This window comes from Myxozyma melibiosi (genome assembly GCF_037950935.1).
Source record: "Myxozyma melibiosi strain Phaff 52-87 chromosome Unknown BZA70scaffold_6, whole genome shotgun sequence".
NCBI lineage: Eukaryota > Fungi > Ascomycota > Lipomycetes > Lipomycetales > Lipomycetaceae > Myxozyma > Myxozyma melibiosi.
Window position 1 is genome coordinate 1 of NW_027042920.1, and position 27,492 is coordinate 27,492.

The window sequence follows — 27,492 nt, forward strand, 5'->3', positions numbered from 1 at the left end:
TTCAGCATTGCGGCCTCCTCTTTATTTCCTACTTCCCCACGCTTTTCTTTATCTTTCTCACCTGCTGCCTTTACACTTCCTCCACGTTCACCCGCTTTTCTCCCCCTCTCATTCTCTCACTCTCCCTCTCCCTCTCCTTCGCGCTCTCACGCTTTCCGCGCCTCCTTTGAAAAGAGTGCAACCTTACAGGACTCAACACACCCGCCGCCTTGCACTCTGTCCTACTCTTGCGCTTATGCCACACCTTCCCGGTCTCCTCCTTACACTCCCATCTACGTCTGTGCTTCTTCGACTTCGACGCCGAACACTGCTTTTCTCACTTCCTTCCTGGTCCCTCGCTCGCACGCTTCTTCCTTGTCCTTACCAACAACCTCGGCACGACCCGCCTTTGCGTTCCTCGATCACTTCATTGCCGACCCTGTCTCTTCCCAAGCTACCGCTCCCTTGTCCCTCGCTTGCTCCTGTCGCGCTTGCTCTCACAAACCCCACCTCACCGTCGAGAGTGCAACCTCACGGGACTGAACTTGGTCATCTGCCTTTGTCTTTGTTCCGCTCTTGCGCTTACCCAATACTCGTCTCCGTCCTCATGCTTCACGCCTACGCCTACGCTTCCACCCCCGCCTCGACTCACTCGCCTTTATGCTTCCTCCACCCTGACGCGCCTTCGCCTCCTCTCACTCTCCCTGTTCTTGATTCTTACGCTTCCATTTCCCTACACCTATGCTGCTGTTGTTAGTCAAAGCTCGCATCACTGATTCCATCCACACATTCCCAGCTGAGTCCTCCTGATCGCGCTCTCAACTACCTTCACCTGGACTATCCCGCTTTCTTTGCCCTTCGATCTTTCGCTTCCCTTCTTTGACCTCTCTCCTTTGGCCTCTCTCCTTTGACCTCTCTCACGCTTCTTCAACATACCATCCCAGGAGAATATTGTTTGTTTTTGTTGCTCCTTTACCTTTTCTTCTGGGTCTCGCTCATTGCTCTTGTATTTACCCAATACTAACGCCACCTCTCCTGACTCTTGCCTACGCTTCCTCTCAAATCGCCTCGAGCTGCTGATCATCATCATCATCACCACAGTCGCCCATACGCTTCCCCCTGCACTACAGCTGCGTTGGAATTGAGTCTGTTTCTGTTTTCACTGTCCCCTAGATACAATTCCCTCTCACTTCCTTGTCGTGTTTTGAATAATAATAATTATAATGATAATATATTCCCCAGTAGCGTAGGCACGCTTGCCTTGCTGCTTTCTATGCCTTTACAGAAACCTGCCTTCGCTTGAAGCTCTCCCAGACGCTTCGGCCTGTACCTATGCCGACTACTTGGTCCTTTCGTGAACTGTTCAACGTTCATGTGCTCTGACTATACACTCATCTGCTGAACGCTTACGCTCTTGAGGCGCTGTTCTTGTTTTTCTTTACTCCTCATTCTCTTCGGGGTTTCCTGCTTGCTTTTCTTGCTCTTTGCTCTCGTCGCTGATGGTTGGCTACTTCTCTTTCTACACACCTCACACTTTGTCCAAGACCAGACGCTTACACTGCCCTTCCTTGTCTCAACCCTTACGCTTCCTGGCCTCACTCACTTAAACGTTCCTCCCCGGTTCCCTAACCAGTTCCCTTAAATGCTGATTTAACAAACCGATTTAACAAATCGAGTCCTCGTGCGACGCGCTTTCTAACAACCTCTAACTCAAGTGCGACGCGTAGAACCCTGCACACTCTTCAATAAAGTGCCTCAACAACTAACTGCGCTGCTTTGTTTTCTTTCGATTATGTTCTGTATCCGTGGTCTTCTTCTTTGGGTATTTCTTGATGTGCGTCGCTTTTTTGGCTCAGAGTTTCTCTTCCTCGACGCTGACACTAACGCTACCCACCAGCACCACCCTTCCAAAACGTGCGTGTGATCTCTTCAACTTCTTACTGCGCTTACTACATGGTACTCAGCAATGCCCTTTGAGCACGATACCTTACCGCTACATTTGCGCGTCCTTGACCCCCTCCACTTTCGTCACTTGCTATCTGCCCGTGCACTCACGTGTGTAGTGCCTGTCTTCAGGTTTTTCTGTCTGAGTTTGTGCTCCTCCATAATTCCTTCTTAATCTGTCCATGAATGCGTACCGACTGAGAGATTTGAAAACTCGCGCTGATCGGCGCTCGATCTCGCCGGCCCGCGAATTCTTCAGAATCACTTGATCTTGAATTAGTAGTTCTGCTCTGCTTGCAGTCGGAAGTCGATCTTGCAGTCATTCGTCTATTCACCATCATCATGGCGATTCTATATAGGCACGACTCTTGTCTGTTAGTTTAGTTTCTTCTTTGCGCTTCGTCTTTCTTCACTTGTTTGTCGCGCCTTTGTTCTTTTTCTTGTCATCTGTTCTTCCACCTACCCAACGCTGGCTCTGTTCTGCTCTGTTGCGAGTTATAAGTCGCGCCTTTGTTGTTATATTTATATGATTTCTGCCCTTACTCTTACCGAGTGCGTTGACACTTTCTCTCCTTACTTTCGGTCCTATTCCCGCGCTTCCAAGCCTGTCAAACTCCTCCTCTTCATGCTTCCTCGCTTTTGTTCGGTCAAGTTTCTTAGACGTGTCAGGCGCGTCTAACTTTACGCTCCTCAACCGAGTCTCAGCCGAGTCTTTCACTAACTACTACTAAGTTCCCGGACTTTACTTTAGATAAACTCTCTTTAGATAAACTGTCATTCCCACCTGCTGAGTCCAGATTTCTATGGGCACTACACAAACCGCTACACAAAGCCAGTCTCCGAGAGTGTGTCAAGCCCGTCAATAAACGTTCTGTTTCTTGACCTCCACACTCCTCCTCCTCCTCCTCCTCACCTCACCTCACGCCGCACCTCCTCTTCAGCTCACCTCACGCTCCATCGACGTCGACGCTGAATTGGCCTCCTTGCCTACTCCTCCTCTTACCCTCTTCGTTTCTACACTCCTCCTCCTTCATGCCGGGGGGAGTAGCAAAAGCCGCTGCGCAGTTATGCAATTCTAGTGAGGGCCAAGTGTGCTCCAACAGTGTACTAATTCCAAAACAGAATTACGCTATTCAGAAATCAGCTGAACTTGGTCACCAGTCTTCTTGCCCGTTCTGACTGCTCTCCGCAGCCTTCTCTCAAGCGTGGCAGTTTGGATATTGACGGACTTCCAACGCTGACAACCGAACTATCCTCTCCAAAGAGACTGCGATCACAGCTTTCTCTTGATATCGCAGCAGCAGCCATGACTGACGACGAATCACTCGTTAACTCGCCCCGCATCCATGCCAACAGTGCGGCGTATGAGGTTTTGTCAGAAGGAGACAAATCGGAGATTTCCGAGCCTGACGATGCTGACCTTTATGATGAGGAAATCGTTCCGTGGTTTGAGATAACTCCCAATGACTCGCCCGACGACAGAACGAGGTCTACTGAGCCCGTCATCCAGAACGCCGACGAGATGACGAGTGCCACCACAGTCAAGAACGGTAATCATCATCCGGTTCAAGATCCTGCTATCTACAAGAGTTCTTTGGATGATGATCCGGACGATGGCAACAGGGATCCAAGTCTGTCTCAAGTCGCACCTGTCCAATCTCAGGTGATTCGTTCAACCAAACCTCCAAGCCTCGCTTCTGCAACTCCCCAGCGCCTTGGTAACGCGGGTCTCACACTCAAGACTAGAAGGTCTCTGAACTCAAAGACTAAAAATCCACCTATCTCGAAAAAACCACTTGGCTCGGGATTGCAGCTTGAGTTTTTATATTTAGTTGAAACGACGAGTGGCCACCTGACTGAATTGTCCGCATTTAAGAGGAGCTGGGCATGTGACGGGAAATCATTAGCTTTGTCTGCAGACGTGTTGGCAGCGAAGGCCATCGTCACTGGTGATTTTTCCGGGTTTGGTGACGAGGAACCCGTCGCATTGCCGTATGTCTTAGCTCTCACGACTGACCCTGACTTTGATCAGCTTTGCACGGATCTGATCGATTCTCTGGAAATAATACTTAAACCAGATAGGAAGTTAAAAAAAAATGATTGCGGTCGATCCGCGTTTGGATTGTCATAGTCTTATTGATGGGCTAAAATGCGCAGCTTTGTTTCGGAAAATATACTTGGCTTTACCTGAATCTACTAGTCAACATAGGTCTGCACCTGACTACTGGGGGGCATTCTTTCTAAGACAAACCTATCCGGACATCGCGAACGCGTTATTTGTACAAGTTCAGCATGAGACTCTTCGTCTCTACAAAGACGAACCCGTTCCGCAGAAAATAACTGGATTGTGAGTTGTGCTATGTACTCACTTGTCAGATACTATCATACTAACCAACATACTAGCTACGCCGGCAAAAGTATCGACGAACTGTACAACCTGACCTTAGCCACAAACTGTATTACCTCTTCAGACGCTACGGACTACTATATTGCTTATGTGGTTCGTCAACGGCTAGCTGACCAGGGTGTTGGCGATCGTATCTTTGTCACCGACGTCACCACTACTGATAATCTAAGAGATTGCAACTTCATCGCTACTGCAGCTAGTTACAAATCGGCAGACGTTGTGAACCTATTATCAACCAAAGGTGGCACGGTCGTAATCCCAGTCTGGCAGTGAGTTTTATGTTCTTGTCTGAAATTGTCCCTGTCACTAACAAAAGATTTTGTCTCTCTTAAAGTGCGAGTGCTATCACTCTCTTCGTCGTACGATTGAATTCGCACAATGCGAATCGAGCCAAGCTATGCTATCAAGTGGCAGTCATCGACCCGACGTGAGATCTCTGGCAGAGTAAAAAACCCATGACTCAAACTCATACGTGCAAAACGATTGAGAATCTCGTCGTGCGCCTAAATACGCTCGCGCCTGCTGTTGCGGCGAAATACGAAGATCAGTTTTTACCCACCGTTCTATATTGGTCAGTTCCAACTCCAATTCAAAGCTGTGACTCGAATGACTGTGGTCCAATTGTCGTCGGATGGCTCGCTTTTCTAGCACAATCTGCGTCCGGGTTTGAGAAAGCTACTGAGCCTTTCAGTCCATTCAGTGGTCGTCAGATTAATCACGGCAGAGGCATTTGGGGTAGATTTGAAAGAGTAAGGATGTTTACCTGTCTCTATCGTGATTTTTATTGGAACGAATTTCTATCAGCGAAAAAAATTGAATTTGAGAAACAAAATGGGACGGTCAGCTCTTCTCAGTTCAGTTCTGAAGCGTTTGAGGCTTTTGAGAATGAAAAGACTAGAGAGATTATGCAGCAGTTCTCAAAGAATACTACTATGGCTCAGTTTACATGTCATATCTGGGAAGCGGCTAATGAATGAGGAAGAGGAAGAGTGAGTAGGGATGCATGCGCTGGTACTTCGAGTTGTTTGAGCTGTTTGTTAAGCAAGAGAAAGTTGAAGTGAAAGTCTCGGATACTGGGTTTTGGCTTATAGCGTTCCCAATAACTACCGCAGCTGCTTCATTTTCACTAGTCATTATTTGTATCATTTTCGGCGCCTTTGGTCTTCTGGACAGTGGGACAGCGCTCGTTGGATCGCGGTAGTAGGAACTCATTACACGGCTACTTGGCCTCCGAAAAACTATGGTGAAGGGAGTCACTAGGCATCAAATGGCATAAAGATGAGATCTGATGACTCAATATATTCGGAATAAAGACAAAAACAAAAGGCAAAGACAAAAACCAAAACCAAAACCAAAAAACAGAGACTCAAAGGATGGATGGCCATGAACTCATTCTGATATACGACACGAGCTATTACACACGCGACAATCAAGCGACAAAGCCCGGTGAACGACGATTTACTTCGCGCGATTCTGTACTATCTTTGATCTTCGGCGAGATATAAACAAGCCTTGTCTCGCAAAAAAAGATCGAAGGCATTCCGATCCCGAACAGTGCAGAGGCCAATGATTCAACATTCAGTGATGACGATACAGCAGGGAAGAGGGAGTAGACAGACAGTAATGTTACATCTTTAGGCAGATACCGACGTGCAGTTCAATGAGACGACTTCAGCAAGGCTATTTTGTACAACGTCAAGACAGATATACAAGAAATGTAAACCACTTTTCCAATGTGATGTTGGGGTATCAGCCTGAGCAGTAGTCGAAGTAAAGTAAGAGCTTGAGAGAAGAACATGGGATCAGAAGAGCATTATACGTACGTTGGCTAATATATAGTGAAGCCTTGATGACCACCGATTGGAGATCTTTATAACTCTAAATCACGATCATATGCAGTCAAAGCAGAGACCCGGACTCAATTCTAGCGGTGGATTCGTCGCCTAGTTGATCCTTATTCTTCGCTTCGCCGGTACGAGGCGGAATTGTCGTATGCCGCGTTTGAGCGCATCGTATTTATGAGCGTCGGGAAGGCGAGAGAAAAGGAGCACGCTCGCCTTGTCAATATGAGAGTGGTCGATGCCGTTGCCTCTCGCAGTTGGTTTGCGACAAGATGAGCGAGTGCGTGTGCGTCGGATGATTCTGTCGGCTATCGTGCTCGGGAACGCTGCAGCAAGTTGCGATGCAAGAGAAGGGTGGACTTTCTTCGTACCGATAATCATTGTTGGTGGTAGGGGCAAGGTAAAAGTTCTTGCTGAGATGAGAAGGCAGTGAGAGGTAGGGGAGAATGCGAAGAGAGAGTCGGTTTGTGATTGCCATGGCGCGTTGTTCAGCAGTCGAGGTCGGCATTGTAGTGAGAACAGGTGGAGGTCTTTGTGACGTTTAAACAATGGTACACAAAACCCTGAACTGCATGCAAGCCAGGCTCTAGCGTGGACGGGTCTCGAGAGTGCGTACCGTTTAAGAGTTGTAGCAAACGGTTGGGGTTCGGCAGAGGCTATGAGTCTTCAGGAACAGACTTTCGTTTAGTCATCAAAGCCACTAAGACGAATAATGGGGCAATTCTTCACAGCTCTGTCTTGGCCTCGTCATCGGTCCTGAACGCATAACCTCTCACTATTAGATGAAGGCGAGCAAGGTGTTATTTTTACATATTCGATAGATTCAGCCGCTTTACTTCAAGTTCATTTTGTTCTGTTGGTGATCGACTCAATATGCGTAAAGTAGTCTGGACGCGGATCTATGTATTAGTATCCTCTCGGCAGTCCGTTTTGTAAGGCGCGGCCTGCATCCCAACCCGAATGCATCGACAACCAATGAATGAGCTTGCAGCAGTGCCACATGCCGGATGACAATGTATAAATTGGGAAGTGTCGCCCGAACGAGATGGCTGTCGCTCTCGCTCTCGCGCTCGCTCGTCGGCGGCCGCATGTCACTCCGGTTCTGTCTGTCTCTACCACGGTTCCGAAATCTACAGATTGAACATAGAAAGACTGTCGTGATTGCAGGCCGTGATGAACGCGCACGGCATCTGGGTGGCAAACAGAAATCTTTCTATTCCGTGTTAAAATTCACAATGGACGCGCATGGCTTGTGGAATAGGGGTTCTGTAGGGCATCGCACGTGCTGGCTTCGATCCTTCAGGATCCCGATCGGAATGAGCGAGCGAAAGGGGCCACAGACACCACTAAATTGGCCCTGCATGCATCTTGGCCTTCTCTGCGGGGAATTTGTTAGGTAATAATGACGAGATGCCGTTTGTTCTATTTGAATTCTCCAGCTCCACGCTCCTTTATTACTTCGAAGTCTGCTCAGATTCATGGGCCATCAGTCGATCGTCCGGCTTGGCGTCGTCTCCTTGCGAATGCTTCGGAGGTTTGCTACCTATCACTATTCCACGTCCGCCGCTGCGCACCACCTGAGCTCGGCTCAGCTCCCATCTTCAGAGGACGCGTGGACGGGACGTCTACGCTCTAGCCTCATCCAGCCTAGCGTGAACCGATGCGGCTCAACGTTTGGTCTCAGATGTCTGTCCCTTCTCTCCCCAGACTTTGAGATCCTCCTGCCAGCTGCTCGGAACATTCGACTAGTCGACGGCTGGATACCGTTTGCTCGGGTGGGATGGAAGAAGATAGTCTCATAAAAGGCCACTAGAAAACCCCATGCCGCATACACACTACTCACCGGACATCGGTTTGCCGATTCCAGACGCGTCGCGTTAGATGCTTCCCTATACAGACTTAAACCTTGGCAGATGTTTTGAAAAAAAGGAACCTCGAATTACGTTACGTTATCTGCTTTTTAAACCAAACCAACCACCGTCTACGAGCGTGTCGATGCTTCTTCTCTTCACCCCCTTCCTCCTCTCTTCTCTCCTTCTTCTCTTTCCTTTGCCAAAGCACACGTCCATATGGCAGTCTACCCGACCATGATTTTGCCAAAGCGCGGGAAAGCGTTCGTTTCTGTCGTCGTCGCGGTCCTTGTCGCCTTATCGCTTTTCCTTCCACTCCTAGGTCCTTCCCGCGTTTCATTCGAGGCCTCCTCTTCCTCTCTTCAGTCTTCCAGCAGTCACGACCCCTTAGCAGATATCCAAAACTCCACCCTTGGGTTCGGCTCCCTCATCCTCCTCTCGCTTCCGTCTCGTACCGATCGCAGAGATGCAGTCACTCTCATCGCGGACCATACAAACATCACAATCACCAAAGTTATCGACGGCGTGCGCACTGAGGACATCGATGAGCGCGCCTATCCGTTCGGTCCTGGCTTAGACAAGCTCCTTACAGAAAAGTACCACGCCTACCTCGGTAGCTGGAGAAGTCATATGGATATTTTCCGATACATCGTCGAAAACCGAATAGAGTCTGCTCTCATCTTCGAAGATGATATTGACTGGTAAGCCCGTGTATTATACAACTCTCGCCCAGCAGAAAGCCCCTATCTAAGATCAAACTAACGCCATGCTATATAGGGATATTAATATCAAATCCCAGCTCACTTTCTTCGCACAGTCACTCAGAATGTCGCCACTTCGCCGTCCATACTCAACCTACGAGCTGCAGCATGCTCCCTACGGTCTTGACTGGGACATGATCCATTTTGCTAGCTCTGAAATCCGCCTGGCCCCTCCGCCCAGAGATAAAGCCTACGTTACATACCAGGACCCCTACCGCGGTGATCTCGAAACTGTCAACAACGGCTGCACCGGCAAGTACTTTTGCTGGAAGCCACTCCTGCGGAGTACAGATGCCTGGGACAATAAGCGCTCGATCGTGCCGACCTACAACTCCGTCGGCCTTAGTGCGTTTGCCGTCACCTACCGGGGCGCCAAGCGTCTGCTATATTATCTCTCTTACAAAGAACTCACCGACACTCTCGACCGCTCAATAGCAAATCTCTTCATGAACGGTGATCTACACGGCTGGTCTGTTATCCCCCCCATGATGTCAGAGTGGAAGCTGGACGGAAAGAAAGACACCAACCTTCGGGTTCTGGCCGCCGACCACCAACCCGGCCTCGGAAATATGGAAGGTCACAGTGCTGGACTGAGTCAGAGCGTGCGGAAGCAGATGGCACGAGACCTTGAGATTGATGATTACTGGGAGAACGAGAAGGATCATTGGTCCCTTGTAAATAATAACCCCCCACCAGCTCCAGTTCCAGCTCCATAGCCGGTTGCCGTTGCGGTCCCGCAATAATTCCTGCATCAACTATTTATTTCGTTTTGTGCGTCGCCGAAAGGTGTGGTCTACAAGAGGAAGCCATCCACAGGACTATTTGCTCACATATGAAACATCGTCTGGATTGGAGGAAAAAACAACGGAGAAGAACTGAACGTCATCAATCTGTTCAACTCATTACTTGGCTGAACGTGCTCAGTCTCGATCGGTATATTCTATTTTTCAGATGGCGTTTGGCTCACAGAATCGGTGTATTCAGAGATTTTCTCAGATCAGTTTGGCTATGGTTTTCTTCATGTCTGTATATGCTAGGTGCGTTAAGCTACGGTAGTTTGGCGCTCAATGTAACAATATCATCCGTCCCAAGTTTGTGAATATAAATAATCAAAGCTGTAACTAACATTTTGAAATAACTATCTTCACCTTATGCTTCCCGTCGTGATTTTACGTGTAGATTAGGTAGCTGGAAAGCAGAGAACGATTTATGTGATATTATGTTAATAAATGAATCTATAGTACTCAAATCAAAGTAAATAAAAGAATGCTGTCAACTGATCCTCTGGATTTCAGTCGGAATTATGCAACAAATTAGAACGACACAGTCACTTTTCGTGCACCTGCTGATACAGGAATAACAAACTCGCAGTCAGACTCTTTGGAAATTGCAATTTCGGCACCGTCGACGGCAGCTTTTCCGGTCTGATCCACCGCAACTATCTTCAGCGACCAGGCACCCAAAATATCCTCACCAAGACTGACCACCTCAACTGCGAGCTCAGACTCAGTAATTGTGAGCTGGAGCGTTACTTTGTCTTCACCGGCAGTGTTTTTCCAGTCTGGAATACTGACAGTCTTTCCCTCCACCTTTCCGGACGCGTTGACAAGTAGAGTGAAATTGCTGGCCCAGTCATAGTCCACCTTGTCGTCGACAGAACCGCGAACAATAGCTCCCGCAGGTCGCAGCAAAGCAGGAATCGAGAAGAAGTCGTGAACCTCGTTGACGAATTTCCCGGACGACCGCATCTTGCCGTCAAAAAGACCATACCACTTGCCTTCAGTCTCAGGAATGTAGTACTGCACCTCGCCTTCGCCGGTGAAAACAGGCGCCACAAGAATTTCCGAACCCAAGAAATACTGTGTGTCAACAGTCCATGATGAAGGGTCGTCCGGAAATTCCAGGAATGTGGCTCGCAGCATAGGAGTTCCTTTCTGGTGCGCAATACGAGCCTGAGAAAAGAGATATGGCATGTTTGTGTGCTTGAACTTAACAAACTTAGCAAGCACCTTATCTGCCTCGCCGGTAGAGTCAATGAGCCACGGAACACGGTAGCTGTTACTGCCATGAAGGCGCGAGTGTGACGACATGAGTCCAAAGGCGATCCAGCGTTTGTAGAGAGCAGGATCCGGGTTACCTTCAAATCCGCCAATGTCGTGAGCCCAATAGCCAAATCCAGAGAGAGCCAAGGAAAGACCACCACGAAGGGTCTCAGCCATGGCCTCGAATGTAGAGTATGGATCACCTCCCCAATGGACAGGGAATCGCTGAACACCTGCAGTCGCAGACCGAGCAAATACTGCCGCCTCATTCTTGCCAAGCTTTCGCTCTACTACCTCGAACGTGGCCTTGTTGTACAGAAACGGATAGTAGTTGTGCATCTTCTCAGGATCAGATCCGTCAAAATAGACAGCGTCGCCGGTAGGAATTCGCTCGCCAAAGTCGGTCTTGAAAGAGTCGACGCCTAGGTCAATAAGTTTTGCAAGCTTCTCCTGGTACCAGTTCCACGCATCAGGATTCGTAAAGTCGACGAATCCCATACCAGCCTGCCAGAAGTCGTACTGCCAAACGCTTCCATCGCCGCGCTTCACAAAGTATCCCTTGGCAGCACCCTCGTCAAAGATCGAAGACTCTTGCGCAATGTAAGGGTTGATCCATACGCAAACATGCATGCCACGGTCCTTGAGAGATTTGATATCACTGGCAGCATCCGGGAAGTAGTCTTTGTCAAACTCAAAGTCGCACCACTCAAATCCCTTCATCCAGAAGCAATCATAGTGAAAGACTGAGACTGGGATATCACGCTCATCCATGCCGTCAAGAAATCCCTTTACAGTCTTTGCGTCATACTCAGTAGTGAACGATGTGCTCAGCCACAAGCCAAACGTCCACTTGGGAGGCAGAGCAGGACGACCAGTAAGCATCGTGTACTTTTCAAGAATCGACTTTGGCGATGGTCCATAGATGAGGTACATAGACAACTGTTCTCCAGGAATCACAATGTTGAGACGGGTAGTGCGTTCCGACTGGATTTCGTATGAGATGAGCGAGGAGGAGGGGATGAAGATACCGTATCCTCTAGAGGACATGAAAAACGGAATGTTTTTGTAGGTAAGCTCGGATCCCGTACCGCCGTCATCATTCCACATGTCGATGCTCTGTCCATTCTTGACAAACGGACCGAAGCGCTCTCCGAGTCCGTAGATCTTCTCACCAACCCCCAACTGCAGCTGATAAGTGACGTATCGTTTACCACGATTGGGCTCAGTGTAGTTGAGCTTGGGGTGAGCCGCAGTCGTTCCTTGCTTGACGTATCCGACAGACCGCCATCCGAGCTTGGTGAGAAGAGTCTTCTTATCTGCGCTCTTCGCGTAGAAATCCAAGTTGAATGACTTTGAGCGGATGTCAAGCTCTGCCGACAGCGGGCCCTTGGAGAACGTGGCCGACTCATCTGTCTTAGATACGTTCACAGGCTGAGTTGATTCCGGCTTGCCGTCAGGGAAGAGTTCAAAATGAGGGCCGAGGGCTGTCGAGGTCTGAGACTTCCAATGGGTAGACGAGAGATAGAGAACATCATCTGCAGGAGACGTGATGCTATGCGAGAGAGTGGGGTTGTTGAGAGTATCACCACGAAAGTTGATGGGCTTCGAGCACTGTGAGGAAGAATATGGTTAGCAGTCTGCAACAGCTCATACTAGTTGCAACAGCAGAATATCGGACATACAGTCACGGCGTAGAGCTCATCTTCAGAGACTCGAGTCTTCAGAACTTCGACGGCCCAATCGATGATAGTGTCCGGGGCGGGATGCCAGCATCCATGAGAGATCTTCATGATTGGTGTTTGTGGTGCTTCAAGGGATTCTAGGAGGGGCGAGAAGGCGGGGTATACATTTTATTATAAGCGTGGGGTGCGCGTGGAGGGTGCGGCTAATCGGTCCCAAAGAGGATTTATGGGCTAGCATTACCAGACATGTCTTGTGGGGACGGGTAGTGAAGAAAACTTTAATTATGAGCTTCCCCCCAGCCCCCTCAGCGAGAGCAGAGCCCTGGTGTGATTAGCCTAATAGCACAGCTCATCAGATGATGTTTATCAAACAGCTTCGAAGCATGAGCGGATGATGGTCCGCTCGTAATTCGGTCGAGCTCCGAACACGTTCCGCCATGCTGTTGGAGTCATGTTTACCTGTTCTTACCATCAATTCTCGTAAATGACAGTATAATCAGTTCAGATATTATAAGTCGTAGTACAGTGTTCAAACACGGCTTTGGTCTATAATGCTGCAGTGGTCTTGTGGTGTCTGCAAAGGGGAGTGTCGGCACAGTGAATGACGTCGATGGTGGGGACGCGGGGTCGGTGCCTGAACCGCAAAGCCGCGCCTATCGATTCCTAATTAAGCGAATCCCAGCTGTTCTAGCGTGGGGAAGGAGGGCGAGCCGGCAGTCCAGCCGCCCAGATCTATCCGAAGAGCTCTACGCCTCTGCCACCTAGACCGAGGTTGCAGGCATCCGAAGCAGGCCCGCGCATGGATTTATCCGCTGACTTTATCCAGGACGGCGTAGTAGTCGATAACTTCTAGTGAAAATCGATATCAAACAAGGAATTTCAGCTCGTTATGCAAGAATATAATCAACTATTGTCGAAGTCAAGCTTTATGTAAAAACGTCATCTCTTTCAACGTTAATTAATTCTGACTGTGTATGGTTTTTTTAGTTCTCGTCTGGGAGATCGTCCCGTAGCGGCATATATTTGAGATTATCGCAGAGGCAAAACATACCAGGCCGAGTCGGATACATGTGGCGTGTAATCGTCATACGTCCAGTCCTCCGCACCTCAATCAACCGCATAGCTATCGACGGTATCATGCCACACCAGCACCAAACTTTCTAGAGCTGTCGGAACTGTTCTTTTAGAATCATAGGCTGTCATCGGGTCAGCAGACCATTAAAGAAGTGACTGCGCGTCAAGACCTAGTTGCTCCAGTTGTGTTTCATCCACGTGGTAGCTTTTAATGTATCTAATAGACACCTCAAAGCATACATAAGACAATATGAGCTGTATTGAAAAGCGTGCTTCAACTCAAGCGGCAAAGACTCCCAAAAAGGAGCCGGATATTAGAATGTTGCCCCACACATTTTGGCTTCCGGAATCACGTTCAAGCAGGAGTTCCTGGCAAACTTTATTTTGGCCTGGGGTTTGTTCGCACTTGACCATCATCCACTTCAGTTCTGTTATCTCAAGTACAAATGAGGGAGTCTATTTAACAATTATAGTGTTTATGATGACTCTTCAGTAATAATAATAAAGGAGAGAGTATCTTACAGTTAGCATCCTGTAAGGGAATGTACAGTGACGAGAGCACAAAGGCCCGGGAAAAAGCAGCTAGTATAAAACTCTATTTGTTAGACTCCCGGTGGAGTCTGGGGGCCCCGCTTGTCCGCTGACTCTCAGAGCGGTAACTGTAGACTACGTAGACCTCTCATTTATAAACATTAGTCCCCCCGCCTTCTCAGATGTCACTCCCTCCTTTGTTCTGGACTACGAGCCAACTCTCTACACGCCATCATGGAGCCGACTAGCACCTCCAACCGATCTGAGACCGAGCTCGCAGACCTCTCCACGCGCGACCCACAAAGTAACACTGTGCCTCTGCAAAGCCCTTACGCTCAAAAGTTAAACGCGTACACCTGGTTCTGTAGTACATTCGTTGTTGTATGTTATTCTTCAGACCTGTTTAATCATGCAGTTCAGCTCAACTGACTTTTTACCGTCTTTAGGTGGGATCTCTACTATACGGTATTGACTCGGGTATCGTCTCAACTACTATCTCGCATGAGCAGTTCAAAGACTATTTCGCACCCTTTACTTGTATGTTTTTCTACACTATCTCAAATCTCTGAGGAGGTTCTCTGTTTCTGACTTGTATGTTTTATTTTTTAGCTTCCATTAAGGGTGCCGTCGTCTCCACCTTCTCTGGTGGAGCCTTCTTTGGCGTGTTCTTCTCCGCCTGGGCCGCTGACAAATGGGGCCGCAAACGCACCATAATGTTTGCCGCCTGCTGGGCTGTTGTGGCGGGAATTATTCAAGCGGCCTCTGTCAAGGTTGGCATGCTGATTGCCGGCAGAATTATTGGCGGATTTGCTGTTGGTATCATGAATATGGTGATCCCAGTTTATAATTCTGAGATTGCTCCGACTTCAAAGCGTGGACTCATCACTGGTCTTCACGGTCAATTTGTGGGGTTTGGCTTTGCTGCTGCGAATTGGATCGGCTTTGGATGTTCCTACTCTAATACCTCTTTTCAATGGCGATTCCCGCTTGCGTTCCAGTGCGTCCCTGCTTTAATCCTCCTCTGTGGTCTACCCTTCCTTCCCTACTCGCCTCGATGGCTTCTCGAGAAGGACCGTGCAGAGGAGGCTTATGCGATTCTCCGCAGACTTCATGGAGAGAACAATCTTGCAAATCCTGCATACCAGCGTTACTTCGACGATGAATTCGAGCAAATGAAAGAGCAAATCAGATATGAGCATGTCCTAAAGTCAGGCACTATGAAAAATCTGTTATCTAAGCCATCAAATCGGAAACGTTTGCTTCTTTCGATTGCTATTCAAGTCTTTGCTCAGCTTTCTGGTATCAACGTCGTGAACTACTATCAGACCGATATCTACGAGGGAGTAGGAATCACCGGCCATACAGTTACTCTCCTGGCGTCCCTCTACGGCATGGTTGGCCCGGCATTTAACATGCTCTGTATTTCTTATGTCGATCGATTTGGACGCCGTTCTGCATTATATATCACCGGTGTTGCCATGGCTGCTGATCTCGCCATTGTCATGGCTCTTACTGCGAATTACTCTGGGACAGATAACAAAGTCGGACAAGGCTTTGCTATTGCTTTTATCTTCCTTTTCACAGCCATTTACTCTCTCGGATATAACTCTATTCACTACATCTATGTTCCCGAGATTATGAATCAAGAAGTTCGAGCAAAGGGCACTGCTGTTGCGGTTTGTTGCAATGTCATCGTCAACATCATTTTCAACCAGATCTCGCCTATCGGTTTTGCCAATATCGGATTCAAGTACTATGGTGTCTTTATTGCTCTCAACTGCGTGGGCGCTATCATCGTTTACTTCTACTTCCCAGAGACCAAAGGCAAGTCTCTCGAAGAGATCAATGAGATTTTTGGCGAAGAGGTTGTGACCAGTCAGTTTGGCTTGGAGGAGATGGGAAAGGTTGATCATCGCGATGGCGCTCAGGCGCAGCACCGTGAATGAGCTCGCTATTTTCTTTCAGTAATGGTAGTATACTTTGCACGAGTCATAACGTTTGTGTATTAAGGTGTCTGTTGCTAAACTTGTTTGTTTTTTGAGTTATCGTCGCGTCAGTGTTAGGATTGTATCAGTTATCTTAATAATATGTTATTCTGTATTTTAAAATCGAAGTTTCAGCAGTTGTTGATAAGGAGGCGCGGTTTGCCTATCAAGGATTGGCATGGTTATATCAAAAGTTGAGCTCAGAGTCAGCGCAGTTATAATGATTCTTTCAGGCTAACTTAGCTAGATAGGGTTTGAGTAAACAATTCTTCAGGCTGCCTGTATCGCGTGTACAGCAGGTTGCTCAGACAAAAGGTTCAAATTTTAAACAATTCAACTAGATCTCGTATCACTCTAATTGATTTTCTCTATCTGCGGAACTTCTTGCTCAAAATCTCTGCACCTGTATGTTAAGCCATTGAACGTGGATTTGATATATTTGAGTTTTCGGTCAGAGCCTCGACGCAGCGTTGACAGGAAACATCAAATATAACAACAATACCCGCAGGCCTTCTCGTGACGATATACACTGTCAATATACATATCTATGGAGCGAAATCCCAATTCATATGACCAGTCAGTCTACAGAGAAAATTAATTATGACCAATATAGGTAGCAATCGACGCCTCGAGCTCAATTATTTATTCTCGCATTTTTTAGTGTTATGAAGAAAGCCGTTTGATCATTTGGTGACATAATGTCTAATTCTATTGTCTAAATATTCTTTAACGTAACACCATTCTGATAAATAACAATATTTACATCCGCATTTACACATAAGCGTTTGCTGCACCAAATCCTGTATAAAGAAACCTTTCCGACTCAAGTCCAATTCCAGGCTGATCGCCATCCTGACTTGCATCCACCGGCTGCGAGGCCGCAACGCCAGCGTCGCGACTATCGAAACCCCACCCTTGAATAGAAGCACCTCCCATATAATCATTTGATTCAAACATCGCCAAACTTGCGGCGAGATCGTCGCCAAACATAAGGGCATCATCAACAGCCGCTACATTTTGTGAGGTCTGCGCTTGATGTTGCTGCTGAGCATGTGAATCTTGTGAGACATATGATGGTACGGCATCATTATTCGAGTAGGCTTGAGAAAGCTGGTGACCATAAGTCATGTAATTATGGATTTGCTGCTGTTGTTGTTGTTGCTGTTGCTGTTGCAATTGCTGCTGCTGCTGTTGCTGTTGCTGTTGCTGATGTTGTTCCTGTTGCTGTAGCTTTTGCTGCAGTACTTCTTTTTCTTGCTGCATCTTCTGTTGCAGCCTTTCAGCACCCCCAACAACCTCGTGTCGAGCATAATCGACCAAGACACGGACAACGAGTCCCGGCTTATACGCACCGTAATAGGTACTGGAGAGCTTTTTGATCCATGCGTATGTCTTCACGAAAGCCTGATATAGTCGATGAATATCACACACAGTGCGATCATCATACTGGAAGGCCATATCCGGATAGAGCCATCTCTCGTCTTTCGAATCGTCCTCCTTTGAACTCCCAGGAGGCACCGGAGGGATCACGGCTCCAGCCGGGTTGGCATAGTAAGCTTTGAGAATGCCATTCAAAACGAGTGCGACGGGGTAGAGGAAATTTCGGAGAGAGAATGGAACAAGCAGCCATTCAAAGCCATTAAACAAGCGTGTATGATTCAGACAGGTAGCCATTGTATCAAGCATCTTGAGAGCACAACGTAGTCTAGCACGTCTGAATTGCTCCGCCGATTCTATGTTCTTCGGCGCGAACGACCGCAGAAGAGACAACTGAAGACGTAGGAACAGCAGCTGGATCAAGAACTTCTGCATGAGATTGTATGAATCCTGAGGACCTGACATTGCTGCGTCAACTTGTATGAAGGAGATGAGAGACTGGAATGAACTGAGATATGACTCTTCAAAATCGTTCATTTTCGACATCATCTGATCAAATTCTTCGTAGGAGAGAACAAATCCTGGACGCATCAGTCTGCCAAGGATACCGCGCGCAAGTAGAGCCCACTCAATATGCGCATGAATAAACGGCGTAGAGATATGCTCATATTGTGACACCGAGTCGCTAAAGTTCCTGATTGCGGTGAGAGAAGTATCACACATTTCCAAAGGGATGGAGAATGGAAGGGTCAGGTCCTGCGACCGATAGGTGTCGAGAATCACCATCTGCGACCACAACATCCGCCACAGATCTGCGACATTATGAGGCATACCGGGAAATTGTGAGGGATCACGATGAAGACCCATACTCATACCGACTTGGCAGAGCATACCCAAGAATCCCGCAGCGTCAGAGCCATCAGATCCATCACCATCTTCCGGAGCGACAATCTGATGGATACGAATGCAGATCAAGACCTGTGCGACGAGAAGATTGGGCTTGCCCATATAGTTCGTCTCTCTCAAACAAGACCAAACAAAGGCCTGGAGTCGCGGACCAAATAGGACAGCATGTGAGTCATCAAAGCCGGCGTCAGAAGGCTTCCATTCTGGAGGAAGACAAAGCCTACCTAGGCGAAGCATCACAGCAAACAGAGCAGCACCTCTCATGTCGTTCTTACGCGTAGACATCCAGAAAGGCTTTGCATCCCTTTTTCCCTCAGTGTCGCGTTCGTGGATAGCTAGCGATTTTGCTTTCCAGTACTTTGTCATATCAGATCGGAAAACAGCGGGATTGACGACAGGAAACATGAGATTTGTAGACTGGAAAAACCTGTCGATCAGAAATTCACAAATCGGACGCAGCTCAAGCCTTGGAAAGAGGTCTACCGGATCCGCACGCACGTTGAAAATCTCATCCACGTACGCCTTCTTATCATCGGGAATGTACGTGAGACTTTGGATCGCTGTATCGTGCGATGTGTGCCCTTTCTGAGGACCACTAGCAGGAATAGTCTTCTTCTTTTTGTGAGCTGCAGCTGCAGGTAAGTTTGGCTGCTTGCTGGAAATGAGCTTCTTGGCTTTGTCGACTTTGTCAAGAAACACCTTTATGAACTCATCCTCACGAATCGCCGCCACACCTGAGAGAGGGCCGAAATAGATCAGTCTATTTTTCTTGATGCTCATTTCCGGAAGCAGTACACGCATATCCATAGCAGATAGTGGCACCGGCGCGGACCCTTGGTGCTGCTGTTGTTGCTGTTGCTGTTGCTGGAGTTGCTGCTGTAGCTGTTGCTGCTGCAATTGTTGTTGCTGCAATTGTTGCTGTGGAGGTTGCTGAGGTTGTGCTTGTGCTTGTGACTGTTGGAGTTGTGGCTGCTGTTGCGGTGGTTGCGATTGAGAATCATTGATGAGGGTGTCCATTCCCGGGATAGCAACGCCAGAGCGCGATAGCTGATTTAACATTTTCTCCATGCGTTCCATTCTCATTTGGAGCTGAGTATATTCTGGCGTAGCTCGTGGGTCAGACAGAGGGACAACCGGCGTAGCATGGACTGTATTGGGTGCAGAGGAATAGAGAGGAGGAGGGTGAGGCGCGACGGTGGGCGCGGTTGTTCCCACTTCTGTGAGCGTCGATGAGTTTGGTCTCGTTGGCGAGGCAAACACAGGCTGCATACCTCGAGAAGACAGGCCATCTGCCGGAGGAGGAATAGAGATAGGAGCAGAGATATAACCGAGAGGCTTAGGGGCGATAGGAGGAAGAGTGGCCTGTGTCTGAGAACCAGGAGCACCTGTTTCAGTAGCTAGTCCCGGTGAAGCGGTTGCCGTCGAAGATCGTTTCTTTGGCTTGTAAACGATATGATCAGCTGCCCATGGTCTAGCTACATAGGTGCATAGAGCGACGGTATTGTGGACGACGCAAGCTGAGCAGGGCTGGTTTCGATCACACTGTAGGAAAATTTTGTTAGCTCGGAACCGTCGTCGGCAGATTGCAAAGATCAATCACGGCTGGAAAGAGACTGCAGGCATACCTTGAGCTTTCTTTGACGGCAGATCGCACATACAACAGGCAGACGCCTGCGCTTGCGGACGGGTTTGCTATCCGTTGTGGACTCATCCGGAGAAGACTGTGTGTTGGTCGGAGGCGGCGAGGCGGGGTGGAGAAGGGCAGCGAGAGAGGAAGGATTGCCAGAAGGAGGCGGAGGGTCGGTGGACAGATTACTTTTTGGCCGACTCATTTCATGCCTGATAATAGAATAGTTTCCGAGTGTTTGTCTATCGCTGCTTCCGTCGAATGTGCGTGCCGGTGGATGTGGACCTGGAGTGCTCGTCTGGACGGAGGCAAAGTTTGGGGAAGGGGGTTGCTGGACGGAGTTTAGAAGTTAGTTTTGCAGTTTCTCCAGCCTGCAGAATGGCGCCTAACGCCGCGGAGAACACACCGACGAACTGTTTATTCTTTTTATCAATCAGATAATCAGATGCCCGGCTTGACTTATTATTATTGTAGACCTGCAGAAATATCCTAATTCCCTTATTCCAACATTTCGTCCACTCTAGAGGCCGAGGTAAGACCTTTGACGGAATCCATGCGACCAATGAAACCTCTTCCGAGCTCTTGCCAAGCCTAGACTAGACCGATGACTAAGAAACATGTCAGCTTTTTGTTCAGGCGGGTCAAATGGTCGGGTTTGTCTCTGTTTGTTGTGATGCCCAAATAAGAAAAATCAGGTGTCTGCACTTTGTCGTGCTGCGTCAATGCACGATAAAGCAACATGATGATGCACACTTCTGTTTACGTTTATGTTCATCAATATTAGATATTATTCATATTATTCCGACCATACAGCACTACTCCGAAAAATCATAAAAACCCAACCAGAAGCAAACTAGCAAAGAGAAGTGAAAAAAACTAAAGAATCATTCAGCAAAACATGACAAAGATGAAGATATCGCAATGGTTACTGTGCTGTGGTCTCTCGCCGATCACTGAAGTGGCCCAGCTCAAAGTTAGACTTTACACGATCAGCACGAGACTCTCGCACACCGTATCCTCGTGATCCAAAGACTGCACGAATCCTAGCACCACGATGCTTGTAATGAATCATGTAGACTAGTATGCAGATCACAAATATCACTGCTAGAGGCACAACCACACCGATAGCAATTTTGGCAGAGCGCTCCAGACCAGAGTGATAACTGCTATTGCCGCTGTCATCATCCTGGACATTGTCGGAAGGAAGACGGCTGATAGAGTAGAGCGCGTCGGAAACTGAGTCGATTGCTCGTAGTATTGGTCCGGACTTGGTGCCAGTGTGGGTTGCGTTTGAGTCAGATGGAACGACCGGTATGATATTGAGATAAAAGTAGCCCTCGTAGTTGACGGAGGTGAAGTTCTCGAGGATGGTGAGAGGATAAAATCCGTAGGCGTTGGTAATCTGGCCGGTCTCAAAGATGAGGTCGTCATCATCATCGATAGATGTCAGGTTTCCGAGAGCTCTGCCTTGCAGCTTTACGCTCACAATATCATCTAGGCCGCCGCCAAAATAGCTGGGATCCCATGTAACAAAGTAAGTCTCTCCGACAACGAGTTCGGAAGCATTGTGCGGCGTGCAGAATGGAACACCGGGAAGATCGTCGTCTGTTGTGGGCAGGCGTTCAGCCCAGCACCCGAGCACAGGGGCAGCAGTCTGATAGAATATCTCGTCAGAAGCAGATGGTGTGGGGGAAGGATTGAGGGTAATGGTGCCAGATACGACGGCCGTGGTATCGTATGGTATGCCGGAAGAGTCCAGAGAGACCCATTTGGAGGAAGCCGAGGATGCGGTAGTCGGTGTCGGAGAGGGGGAGACAGTAACGCCAGCGTAGACCGAAGGTGTGATTGTGAGCACTTGACCGTCAGATGTTGTCGTCCAGGGGCTGAGGGCAATGACTGCGGTGGCCGCAGACGCAGCGTGGACGGCCGAGGAGAGCGCGACGAGAGCGGACAGAAGAAGAGGGAGCGGCATCATTGCGAGCATCGGCAAGCTCTGCAAGCACATGAGAGTTGACGACGACAGAGAGAGCAGCAGGCAGAAGCATCTGGGTATAAACAGTAGCAGTAGCTCAGTAAACTTATGTATCATCACTGCGGCGGCCGGACGCGGTCTCGACCGGGGCCGGCGGAGCAGGAGAGCTCAGTAAATAATTAATGTGGGCGCTGGGAGGGCCTAGTAGAGCCGGCGGGGCTGCAGAAGAAACCCCATTACCCTACTAAAATGTCTGAGCCGCACGTCCAGACCGCGTCTTAGTCCGTTCCCCATCTTTGGTCCGTACTAAACAATGATAGTGTCCTGTTTTTATTGATCAGAACTGGTAGCTGCAGTAGCATGATACTCATATCGGCTGAGGGTAGTTAACTCTTGGCAGCATGCAGCTGCAGTATCTACTTAAGCTGCCTCTGATGCGTCACTTCAGTGCGCTGCTCCACCACATCCACAATCACTACCCATCGCTGTTCACCGATTTGTTACAATGCTGATCTCTCTACCTTCGCTTTCTCTGACCCTCTTTGCTCTCGCTCATCTCTCATCAGCTCAAGAGCATGGCGAATCTGGTGCTCAAGAAATGGGCCCCATGGCTTTCTTGTGGCCTCCTGATCGCGAATGGTCTGACGATTATGACAACACCTCACCCTGCGGATCTGCCACCGGCGCACGCAACCGTACTGATTTTCCGCTCGAAGATGGTGCGATAGCGCTTGTGATGCAAGACTCGACTTGGAATATAGAAATAGCCATTTACTACGGTAGCGATAATCCGACTTCAATCTCTCAGTTCACCGATATCTTGCCTGAGATTGCTTCGCTCGAGGCTGGACACAAGTGCTACTATATCGAGGATCAGAATTCCTCCGTTACTATCGGTGAAAATGCTACATTTGAGATCCGCTACACCGCTGTTGATGACTCGGTCAATGCTACTCAATATGCCTGCGCGGATGTTACTTTTGTTTCCGTCGCAACTTTCAACGAGACTATTCCGTGCTTCAATGTCAGCTACTCCGACTACAGCGACTCGTCTTCCTCCTCTTCTATCTCGTCCGCTCTTGAATCTCTGACCTCAGCAGAGTCCGCCGCTAAAGCGTCAAGCACTGCCGCACCTACTTCCTCGGGTTCGGAGTCTGCCTCCAGTTCGTCTGCCGTGACCTCCTCGTCCGCGGCTTCCTCATCTGAGGCAGCATCCTCGTCTTCTGTTGCGGGAGCGATGTACAAGATTATTGACACTGGAATGATAGTCGGACAGCTCGCAGCTCTGGCCTTCTTCTTGGTCTAGACTGTGTATAGTAGTATTAGTAATTTAATTTTTGCGATCGTATTTGAACCTATTCTTGATCAAGTAACTCGGTGAGACAGATGCAGATGGTGTTATCTCTGCGGTGGGGATTGATCATCTGATAAGATGTGTTCATACGCGAAACCTAAAATCTCGAAGAACACGCCGAGAACTCGCACCAGCTGGGCCAGATTGTCTCGGTCTGCACCGAGAAGATGTTGCTGGAAGTGGGTCTGTATGCAAGTGATTTTAGTGAGTTCTTGGTTACTACGGAGATGGAGAGAGACTATCACTTGGGAGCAACTAATGACGACAGCTGATATCCTGCTCGCTGCGGATTTCAGTATCTCGTCCGGATATACTCAGTCAAGGCCTTTCTGTGCTACTCTTTTATCATGATCTGTAAATTAGATGGTGTAGTTCTCATGTCTATGAGGCATGAACCTCAATATAGAAATCTCTTTGTTCAGCGACGAGATCTGGACAGCGTATGCGCGAGACGGATGAAGCCCACTTTACAGTGGGCCCCTCCTCCAAGAGTTTATCCCCTCCTCCAAGAGTTTATCCCATCTCCCCCGCCATTAATCATACCCAAGTCAGCTCACGTTCTAACAAAAAGCTGTTGATGTTATTCCGAGTATTTCAGTTCTCGTTTCTCAGCCAGACAGCCATTTACTCGCCAGATTTGATCGTCATTCCCAGAATGTTACATAAATCATTACAAATCAATCCGTTTCTGTCGTATCCGAACCCCCGCACAGTCTCAATTCCCGAGCGCTTTTCTACGTCTTCTGCCCGCAGCGATGCTGTCCTTCCTTGTTTCCAACGACCGATATCATACATCAATTGATTTGATATAATCGGAGTGCCATTCATTTGTCGTAACCATCGCATTCTGACCATCTTCCCATAATGCCCATTGCCAAGCTAGAGTCGGGCGTAGAGTTGTCCTACTCTGATTCCGGAGTTCCTAATAACTCGTCTTCATACGACACGGTTATAATCTGCCATGGAGTTGGATTCAACAAAGGTAAAGTGCAATCACATCGAGCTTCATTTGTTGCATAGTTGCTGACCGGATACCACTCTTATTTTCTAGAGGCCTTCTCTCCTCTGTTTCCTTACGCAGCTCAGAACAATCTTCGAATCATTCCCTACAATCAGCGAGGTTACGCTGATTCGACTCCACTGACCCCATCACAGCTTGAGATGACAACCGAGGATTCAATTCCGCAATCTGTTGACTTTGTTCGCGATCTCATCGGGTTTATTAGCTACGTGAACACCACTCTTGTGGTGCCTTCTAAGCCAGTGATTATCGGATGGTCGAAGGGTACTGCTCTGCTGATAGGTCTCGCTTCACCGGGATTTCTTCCTGCGGACGAACAGAAGGCTGCTCTCTCGACTTTTTCGAAATTGGTTTTGTACGAGCCGCCTGGAAGTGTGTTCGGTCTGCCGTTGACGAAGGATTATACCGACGCCATGTCGACCGTCATAACCGGAAACGATAAGAACTCGCTGAATGATAACTTTGGCAACTGGATTTCTGGCTTTTACGAACCTGGGGAGACCAAACCATATGCGACCTCCCTCACCACTCTTCCTGCTGAGTATCTTGCTTCGGCGAATGAACCACACATGGTCAAGCACGGATTCTACTGGAAGCTGGCACTCTCAGCGGATGACCAGTACGAAGTGACAAAATCGGCTTTACTGAATGACAATGTGAAGATCGGGGTCTGTAGAAATGGAAAGACGGCTGGCTATCTTGTCGCGGCTGCTGATGCTGCCGCGGCTCTAGGCGCGACTACCAAAGTTTTGGACGAAGGAGGAAATCATTTTGCGTTTGCTCATGAACCTGAGAAGTGGCTGGGGCAGATCTGGAAATTTGCGACTGAATTATAGGGTCGTCAATGGTCTTTGTTGTAGTAGATAGAGAAATAGCATTGAGTGAGTCGCAATCATAACCTCCTAGATCCGAAAGACTTAAACCCTATCTTCTTACTTCCGGACACTCATTTTTCCGTTCTCATCTTGCAAACACCCTACAGGGTCAATTGCACCCTATCTCGATAGTACTAAGCAGTATTCTCTTTGTTGATTTCTATCCGATCTCTCTACGAGAGTCATGATGTGTAGTGGCGTTTCCTTTCAGCCTGCGTGGAGTAGCTTCCCGCTGGGACAGCTTATCGGACAGCGCTCCCTTTAAACTCTACTTACTCCCGAATGCCCAGTCCGCCCACACACAGACCCGCAGGCCTCTCTGGCTCTCCCTGCACCTCGACAAACATTTTCGTGCAGCTTTCTCCGTTCTTCTTTTTTGTCAGATAAAGTACTACCTAGCAGTCATTATGAAGCCAATCGTTTTTCCCTACACCCAAAAGCCGTACAAGGAGCTCGTCGAGGCCAAGCTTGCGCAGCGCGAGTCGCGCATTCCCAAGGAATGGAAGATTGACGTTGACCTTTCGCCTGCCAATTTGCTAGATGTTCCCTCGACCTGCGGTCTGTTGACCGACCGCGAGCTTGAGATTACCGAGAAGTACGACTCCGTTGGGCTTCTAGCTGAGATTGCAAAGGGCACTTATACCTCGAAAGAAGTTACAATTGCGTTCTGCAAGCGCGCGGCGATTGCACAGCAGTGCCTGAACTGCCTGACCGAGATCTTTTTCGATAAGGCTATCGAGCGCGCGGAATGGCTGGACGCCGAGTTTGCGCGAACCGGAAAGACTGTTGGACCACTTCATGGACTCCCCATTTCGTTGAAGGACTCGATGTCGGTTGCGGGCGAGGACTCGGTCGTCGGAATCGCTGCCTACTGCTTCCAGCCTGAGAAGGAGAACAGCGTTGTTGTCGATATCCTCATCAAGCTTGGTGCTGTCATGTATGTGAAGACCAACGTCCCGCAGAGTATGATGGTGCCAGATACCGACAACAATGTGTTTGGAATCACCCGCAACCCAATTCACAAAGAGCTCACTGCTTCGGGTTCCTCTGGTGGCCTCGCGGCACTCATCAAGTTCCGTGGCTCGCTCCTCGGCATTGGAACTGACGTCGGTGGATCAATTCGTGTTCCGGCATATACCCATGGCGTCTACTCGCTCAAGCCTTCCAGCGGCCGCGTGCCGTACCACAACGTGAAGGGATATCTCGAGCCTGGTGCCGAGACTGCTGGAATTCTGTGCGTCAACGCGCCTATGGCAGTCTCTGTGCGCGACTTGGAGTTTGTCATGAAGTGCATGTCGGATGCGGAGCCATGGCTATATGATCCCAGCTGCCAATACTTGCCATGGAACGAGCCCAAGCCGCTTGATCGCAAGCTTTCGATTGGTGTTATTCGATTTGACACCGAGGTTCAGACTCTTCCTCCTGTTGCCCGTGTGCTTGACGAGACGGTCGAGAAGCTCAAGGCCGCTGGACATGAGATTGTCGAGCTCGAGCTGTATCTTGCTGACGAGATCTCTGCGAATGCAGTCGACCACTTCAAGGTCGATGGTGGCGCATTTTTGCTCTCGCAGCTCGAACTCACTGGCGAGCCTCTTACTGTGGCTAACCAAAATGGTGGTCTCTACCCTGACGTCAAGCGTGGGCTCTCGGATTTTTACGCCTACAGCTCTGCGCGTGCCGAGCTACAGCGCGCCTGGCTCAAATACTGGGAGGAGACCGCGAGCAAGACCAAGTCTGGAAAGCCCGTCGACGCCTTGCTGCTTCCCATCCAGTCATTCCTTCCGCGTCCTGAGGGCTACATGATGCGTTCGCACTTCTCGCGCACATGGAACAACCTTGACTACCCCGGACTTATCTTCCAGGCGGGTAAGGTCGATCTCGCGCAGGACGACAAGGAGATGCCGGCCCCGATCACCGATATGGATGCCAGAGTGCAGACTACGTGGGCGAAGGATGTACGTGGACGGTACGACGGGTTCCCGATTGCGCTGCAGTTGGTGGGCCAGCGCCAGATGGAGCCTAAGCTGTTCCAGACGATGTCCGAGATTAGTAAGGTTTTGTAGGGCGAGTCATGTAATAAATAGTAATGTAAATTGATATCTACGAATAGAAAGAAGTAGCAAAAAGAGAAACAAAAGGAACGGAGTAATTCAGGACAATAGGGCAGCGCTCAATTAACACCGGCGTTAATAGTCCTACTTCTCGAGACCAAATTTGAGATTCGGACGGAAATACCGGCGTTTGCGCAAATATGCGTAGTCATC

At 48.8% G+C, this 27,492-nt stretch overlaps 11 protein-coding genes across 11 annotated transcripts; 8 read left to right on the forward strand and 3 right to left on the reverse strand.

Moving 5' to 3' along the window:
• Nucleotides 1-7: 7 nt before the first annotated feature.
• BZA70DRAFT_278667 (uncharacterized protein) lies at nt 8-1,163 on the forward strand. Its single transcript, XM_064912621.1, has one exon. It carries the CDS (start codon nt 236-238, stop codon nt 734-736), a length of 501 nt encoding a protein of 166 aa, XP_064767939.1. The 5' UTR covers nt 8-235; the 3' UTR covers nt 737-1,163.
• A 604-nt stretch (nt 1,164-1,767) lies between these two features.
• On the forward strand, nt 1,768-2,126 carry BZA70DRAFT_278670 (uncharacterized protein). Its single transcript, XM_064912622.1, has one exon. The coding sequence runs from the start codon at nt 1,812-1,814 to the stop codon at nt 2,040-2,042; it is 231 nt and encodes a 76-aa protein (XP_064767940.1). The 5' UTR covers nt 1,768-1,811; the 3' UTR covers nt 2,043-2,126.
• A 622-nt stretch (nt 2,127-2,748) lies between these two features.
• BZA70DRAFT_166575 (uncharacterized protein) lies at nt 2,749-4,415 on the forward strand. The gene is made up of 2 exons (XM_064909834.1): nt 2,749-4,270; nt 4,327-4,415. Exon 1 carries the CDS (start codon nt 3,230-3,232, stop codon nt 4,052-4,054), a length of 825 nt encoding a protein of 274 aa, XP_064767941.1. The 5' UTR covers nt 2,749-3,229; the 3' UTR covers nt 4,055-4,270; nt 4,327-4,415.
• A 3,491-nt stretch (nt 4,416-7,906) lies between these two features.
• Nucleotides 7,907-9,664, forward strand: BZA70DRAFT_166579 (uncharacterized protein). Its single transcript, XM_064909835.1, has 2 exons — nt 7,907-8,722; nt 8,799-9,664. Exons 1-2 carry the CDS (start codon nt 8,241-8,243, stop codon nt 9,496-9,498), a joined length of 1,182 nt encoding a protein of 393 aa, XP_064767942.1. The 5' UTR covers nt 7,907-8,240; the 3' UTR covers nt 9,499-9,664.
• Nucleotides 9,665-9,977: 313 nt separating this feature from the next.
• BZA70DRAFT_310786 (glycosyl hydrolases family 31-domain-containing protein) lies at nt 9,978-12,700 on the reverse strand. Its single transcript, XM_064914931.1, has 2 exons — nt 12,507-12,700; nt 9,978-12,435 (listed from the first exon to the last, which is right to left on the reverse strand). The coding sequence occupies exons 1-2, from the start codon at nt 12,612-12,614 to the stop codon at nt 10,096-10,098; spliced, it is 2,448 nt and encodes an 815-aa protein (XP_064767943.1). The 5' UTR covers nt 12,615-12,700; the 3' UTR covers nt 9,978-10,095.
• A 1,645-nt stretch (nt 12,701-14,345) lies between these two features.
• Nucleotides 14,346-16,057, forward strand: BZA70DRAFT_289565 (general substrate transporter; the record flags this gene model as incomplete). The annotated part of the gene is made up of 3 exons (XM_064914122.1): nt 14,346-14,492; nt 14,558-14,648; nt 14,721-16,057. 3 exons carry the CDS (start codon nt 14,346-14,348, stop codon nt 16,055-16,057), a joined length of 1,575 nt encoding a protein of 524 aa, XP_064767944.1.
• A 731-nt stretch (nt 16,058-16,788) lies between these two features.
• BZA70DRAFT_310788 (uncharacterized protein) lies at nt 16,789-20,462 on the reverse strand. The gene is made up of 2 exons (XM_064914932.1): nt 20,005-20,462; nt 16,789-19,921 (listed from the first exon to the last, which is right to left on the reverse strand). The coding sequence occupies exons 1-2, from the start codon at nt 20,209-20,211 to the stop codon at nt 16,868-16,870; spliced, it is 3,261 nt and encodes a 1,086-aa protein (XP_064767945.1). The 5' UTR covers nt 20,212-20,462; the 3' UTR covers nt 16,789-16,867.
• A 232-nt stretch (nt 20,463-20,694) lies between these two features.
• BZA70DRAFT_278679 (uncharacterized protein) lies at nt 20,695-22,126 on the reverse strand. Its single transcript, XM_064912623.1, has one exon. It carries the CDS (start codon nt 22,093-22,095, stop codon nt 20,932-20,934), a length of 1,164 nt encoding a protein of 387 aa, XP_064767946.1. The 5' UTR covers nt 22,096-22,126; the 3' UTR covers nt 20,695-20,931.
• Nucleotides 22,127-22,268: 142 nt separating this feature from the next.
• Nucleotides 22,269-23,390, forward strand: BZA70DRAFT_278680 (uncharacterized protein). Its single transcript, XM_064912624.1, has one exon. The coding sequence runs from the start codon at nt 22,484-22,486 to the stop codon at nt 23,282-23,284; it is 801 nt and encodes a 266-aa protein (XP_064767947.1). The 5' UTR covers nt 22,269-22,483; the 3' UTR covers nt 23,285-23,390.
• A 680-nt stretch (nt 23,391-24,070) lies between these two features.
• On the forward strand, nt 24,071-25,246 carry BZA70DRAFT_295413 (Alpha/Beta hydrolase protein). Its single transcript, XM_064914486.1, has 2 exons — nt 24,071-24,314; nt 24,384-25,246. Exons 1-2 carry the CDS (start codon nt 24,197-24,199, stop codon nt 25,187-25,189), a joined length of 924 nt encoding a protein of 307 aa, XP_064767948.1. The 5' UTR covers nt 24,071-24,196; the 3' UTR covers nt 25,190-25,246.
• A 248-nt stretch (nt 25,247-25,494) lies between these two features.
• BZA70DRAFT_278682 (general amidase-like protein) lies at nt 25,495-27,345 on the forward strand. Its single transcript, XM_064912625.1, has one exon. It carries the CDS (start codon nt 25,636-25,638, stop codon nt 27,289-27,291), a length of 1,656 nt encoding a protein of 551 aa, XP_064767949.1. The 5' UTR covers nt 25,495-25,635; the 3' UTR covers nt 27,292-27,345.
• Nucleotides 27,346-27,492: the final 147 nt, after the last annotated feature.

Bases quoted from the DNA above. Each gene is read 5' to 3' on its own strand.
- BZA70DRAFT_278682 (XM_064912625.1), top strand. From the start codon at position 25,636: ATGAAGCCAATCGTTTTTCCCTACACCCAAAAGCCGTACAAGGAGCTC.
- BZA70DRAFT_278670 (XM_064912622.1), top strand. From the start codon at position 1,812: ATGTGCGTCGCTTTTTTGGCTCAGAGTTTCTCTTCCTCGACGCTGACA.
- BZA70DRAFT_295413 (XM_064914486.1), top strand. From the start codon at position 24,197: ATGCCCATTGCCAAGCTAGAGTCGGGCGTAGAGTTGTCCTACTCTGAT. The intron at 24,315-24,383 runs GTAAAGTGCAAT...CTTATTTTCTAG, and splicing joins TGGAGTTGGATTCAACAAAG to AGGCCTTCTCTCCTCTGTTT.
- BZA70DRAFT_278679 (XM_064912623.1), bottom strand. From the start codon at position 22,095: ATGATACATAAGTTTACTGAGCTACTGCTACTGTTTATACCCAGATGC.
- BZA70DRAFT_310786 (XM_064914931.1), bottom strand. From the start codon at position 12,614: ATGAAGATCTCTCATGGATGCTGGCATCCCGCCCCGGACACTATCATC. The intron at 12,436-12,506 runs GTATGTCCGATA...TCTTCCTCACAG, and splicing joins ATGAGCTCTACGCCGTGACT to TGCTCGAAGCCCATCAACTT.
- BZA70DRAFT_166575 (XM_064909834.1), top strand. From the start codon at position 3,230: ATGACTGACGACGAATCACTCGTTAACTCGCCCCGCATCCATGCCAAC.
- BZA70DRAFT_166579 (XM_064909835.1), top strand. From the start codon at position 8,241: ATGGCAGTCTACCCGACCATGATTTTGCCAAAGCGCGGGAAAGCGTTC. The intron at 8,723-8,798 runs GTAAGCCCGTGT...CATGCTATATAG, and splicing joins TTCGAAGATGATATTGACTG to GGATATTAATATCAAATCCC.
- BZA70DRAFT_310788 (XM_064914932.1), bottom strand. From the start codon at position 20,211: ATGAGTCGGCCAAAAAGTAATCTGTCCACCGACCCTCCGCCTCCTTCT. The intron at 19,922-20,004 runs GTATGCCTGCAG...ATTTTCCTACAG, and splicing joins GCCGTCAAAGAAAGCTCAAG to TGTGATCGAAACCAGCCCTG.
- BZA70DRAFT_278680 (XM_064912624.1), top strand. From the start codon at position 22,484: ATGCTGATCTCTCTACCTTCGCTTTCTCTGACCCTCTTTGCTCTCGCT.
- BZA70DRAFT_278667 (XM_064912621.1), top strand. From the start codon at position 236: ATGCCACACCTTCCCGGTCTCCTCCTTACACTCCCATCTACGTCTGTG.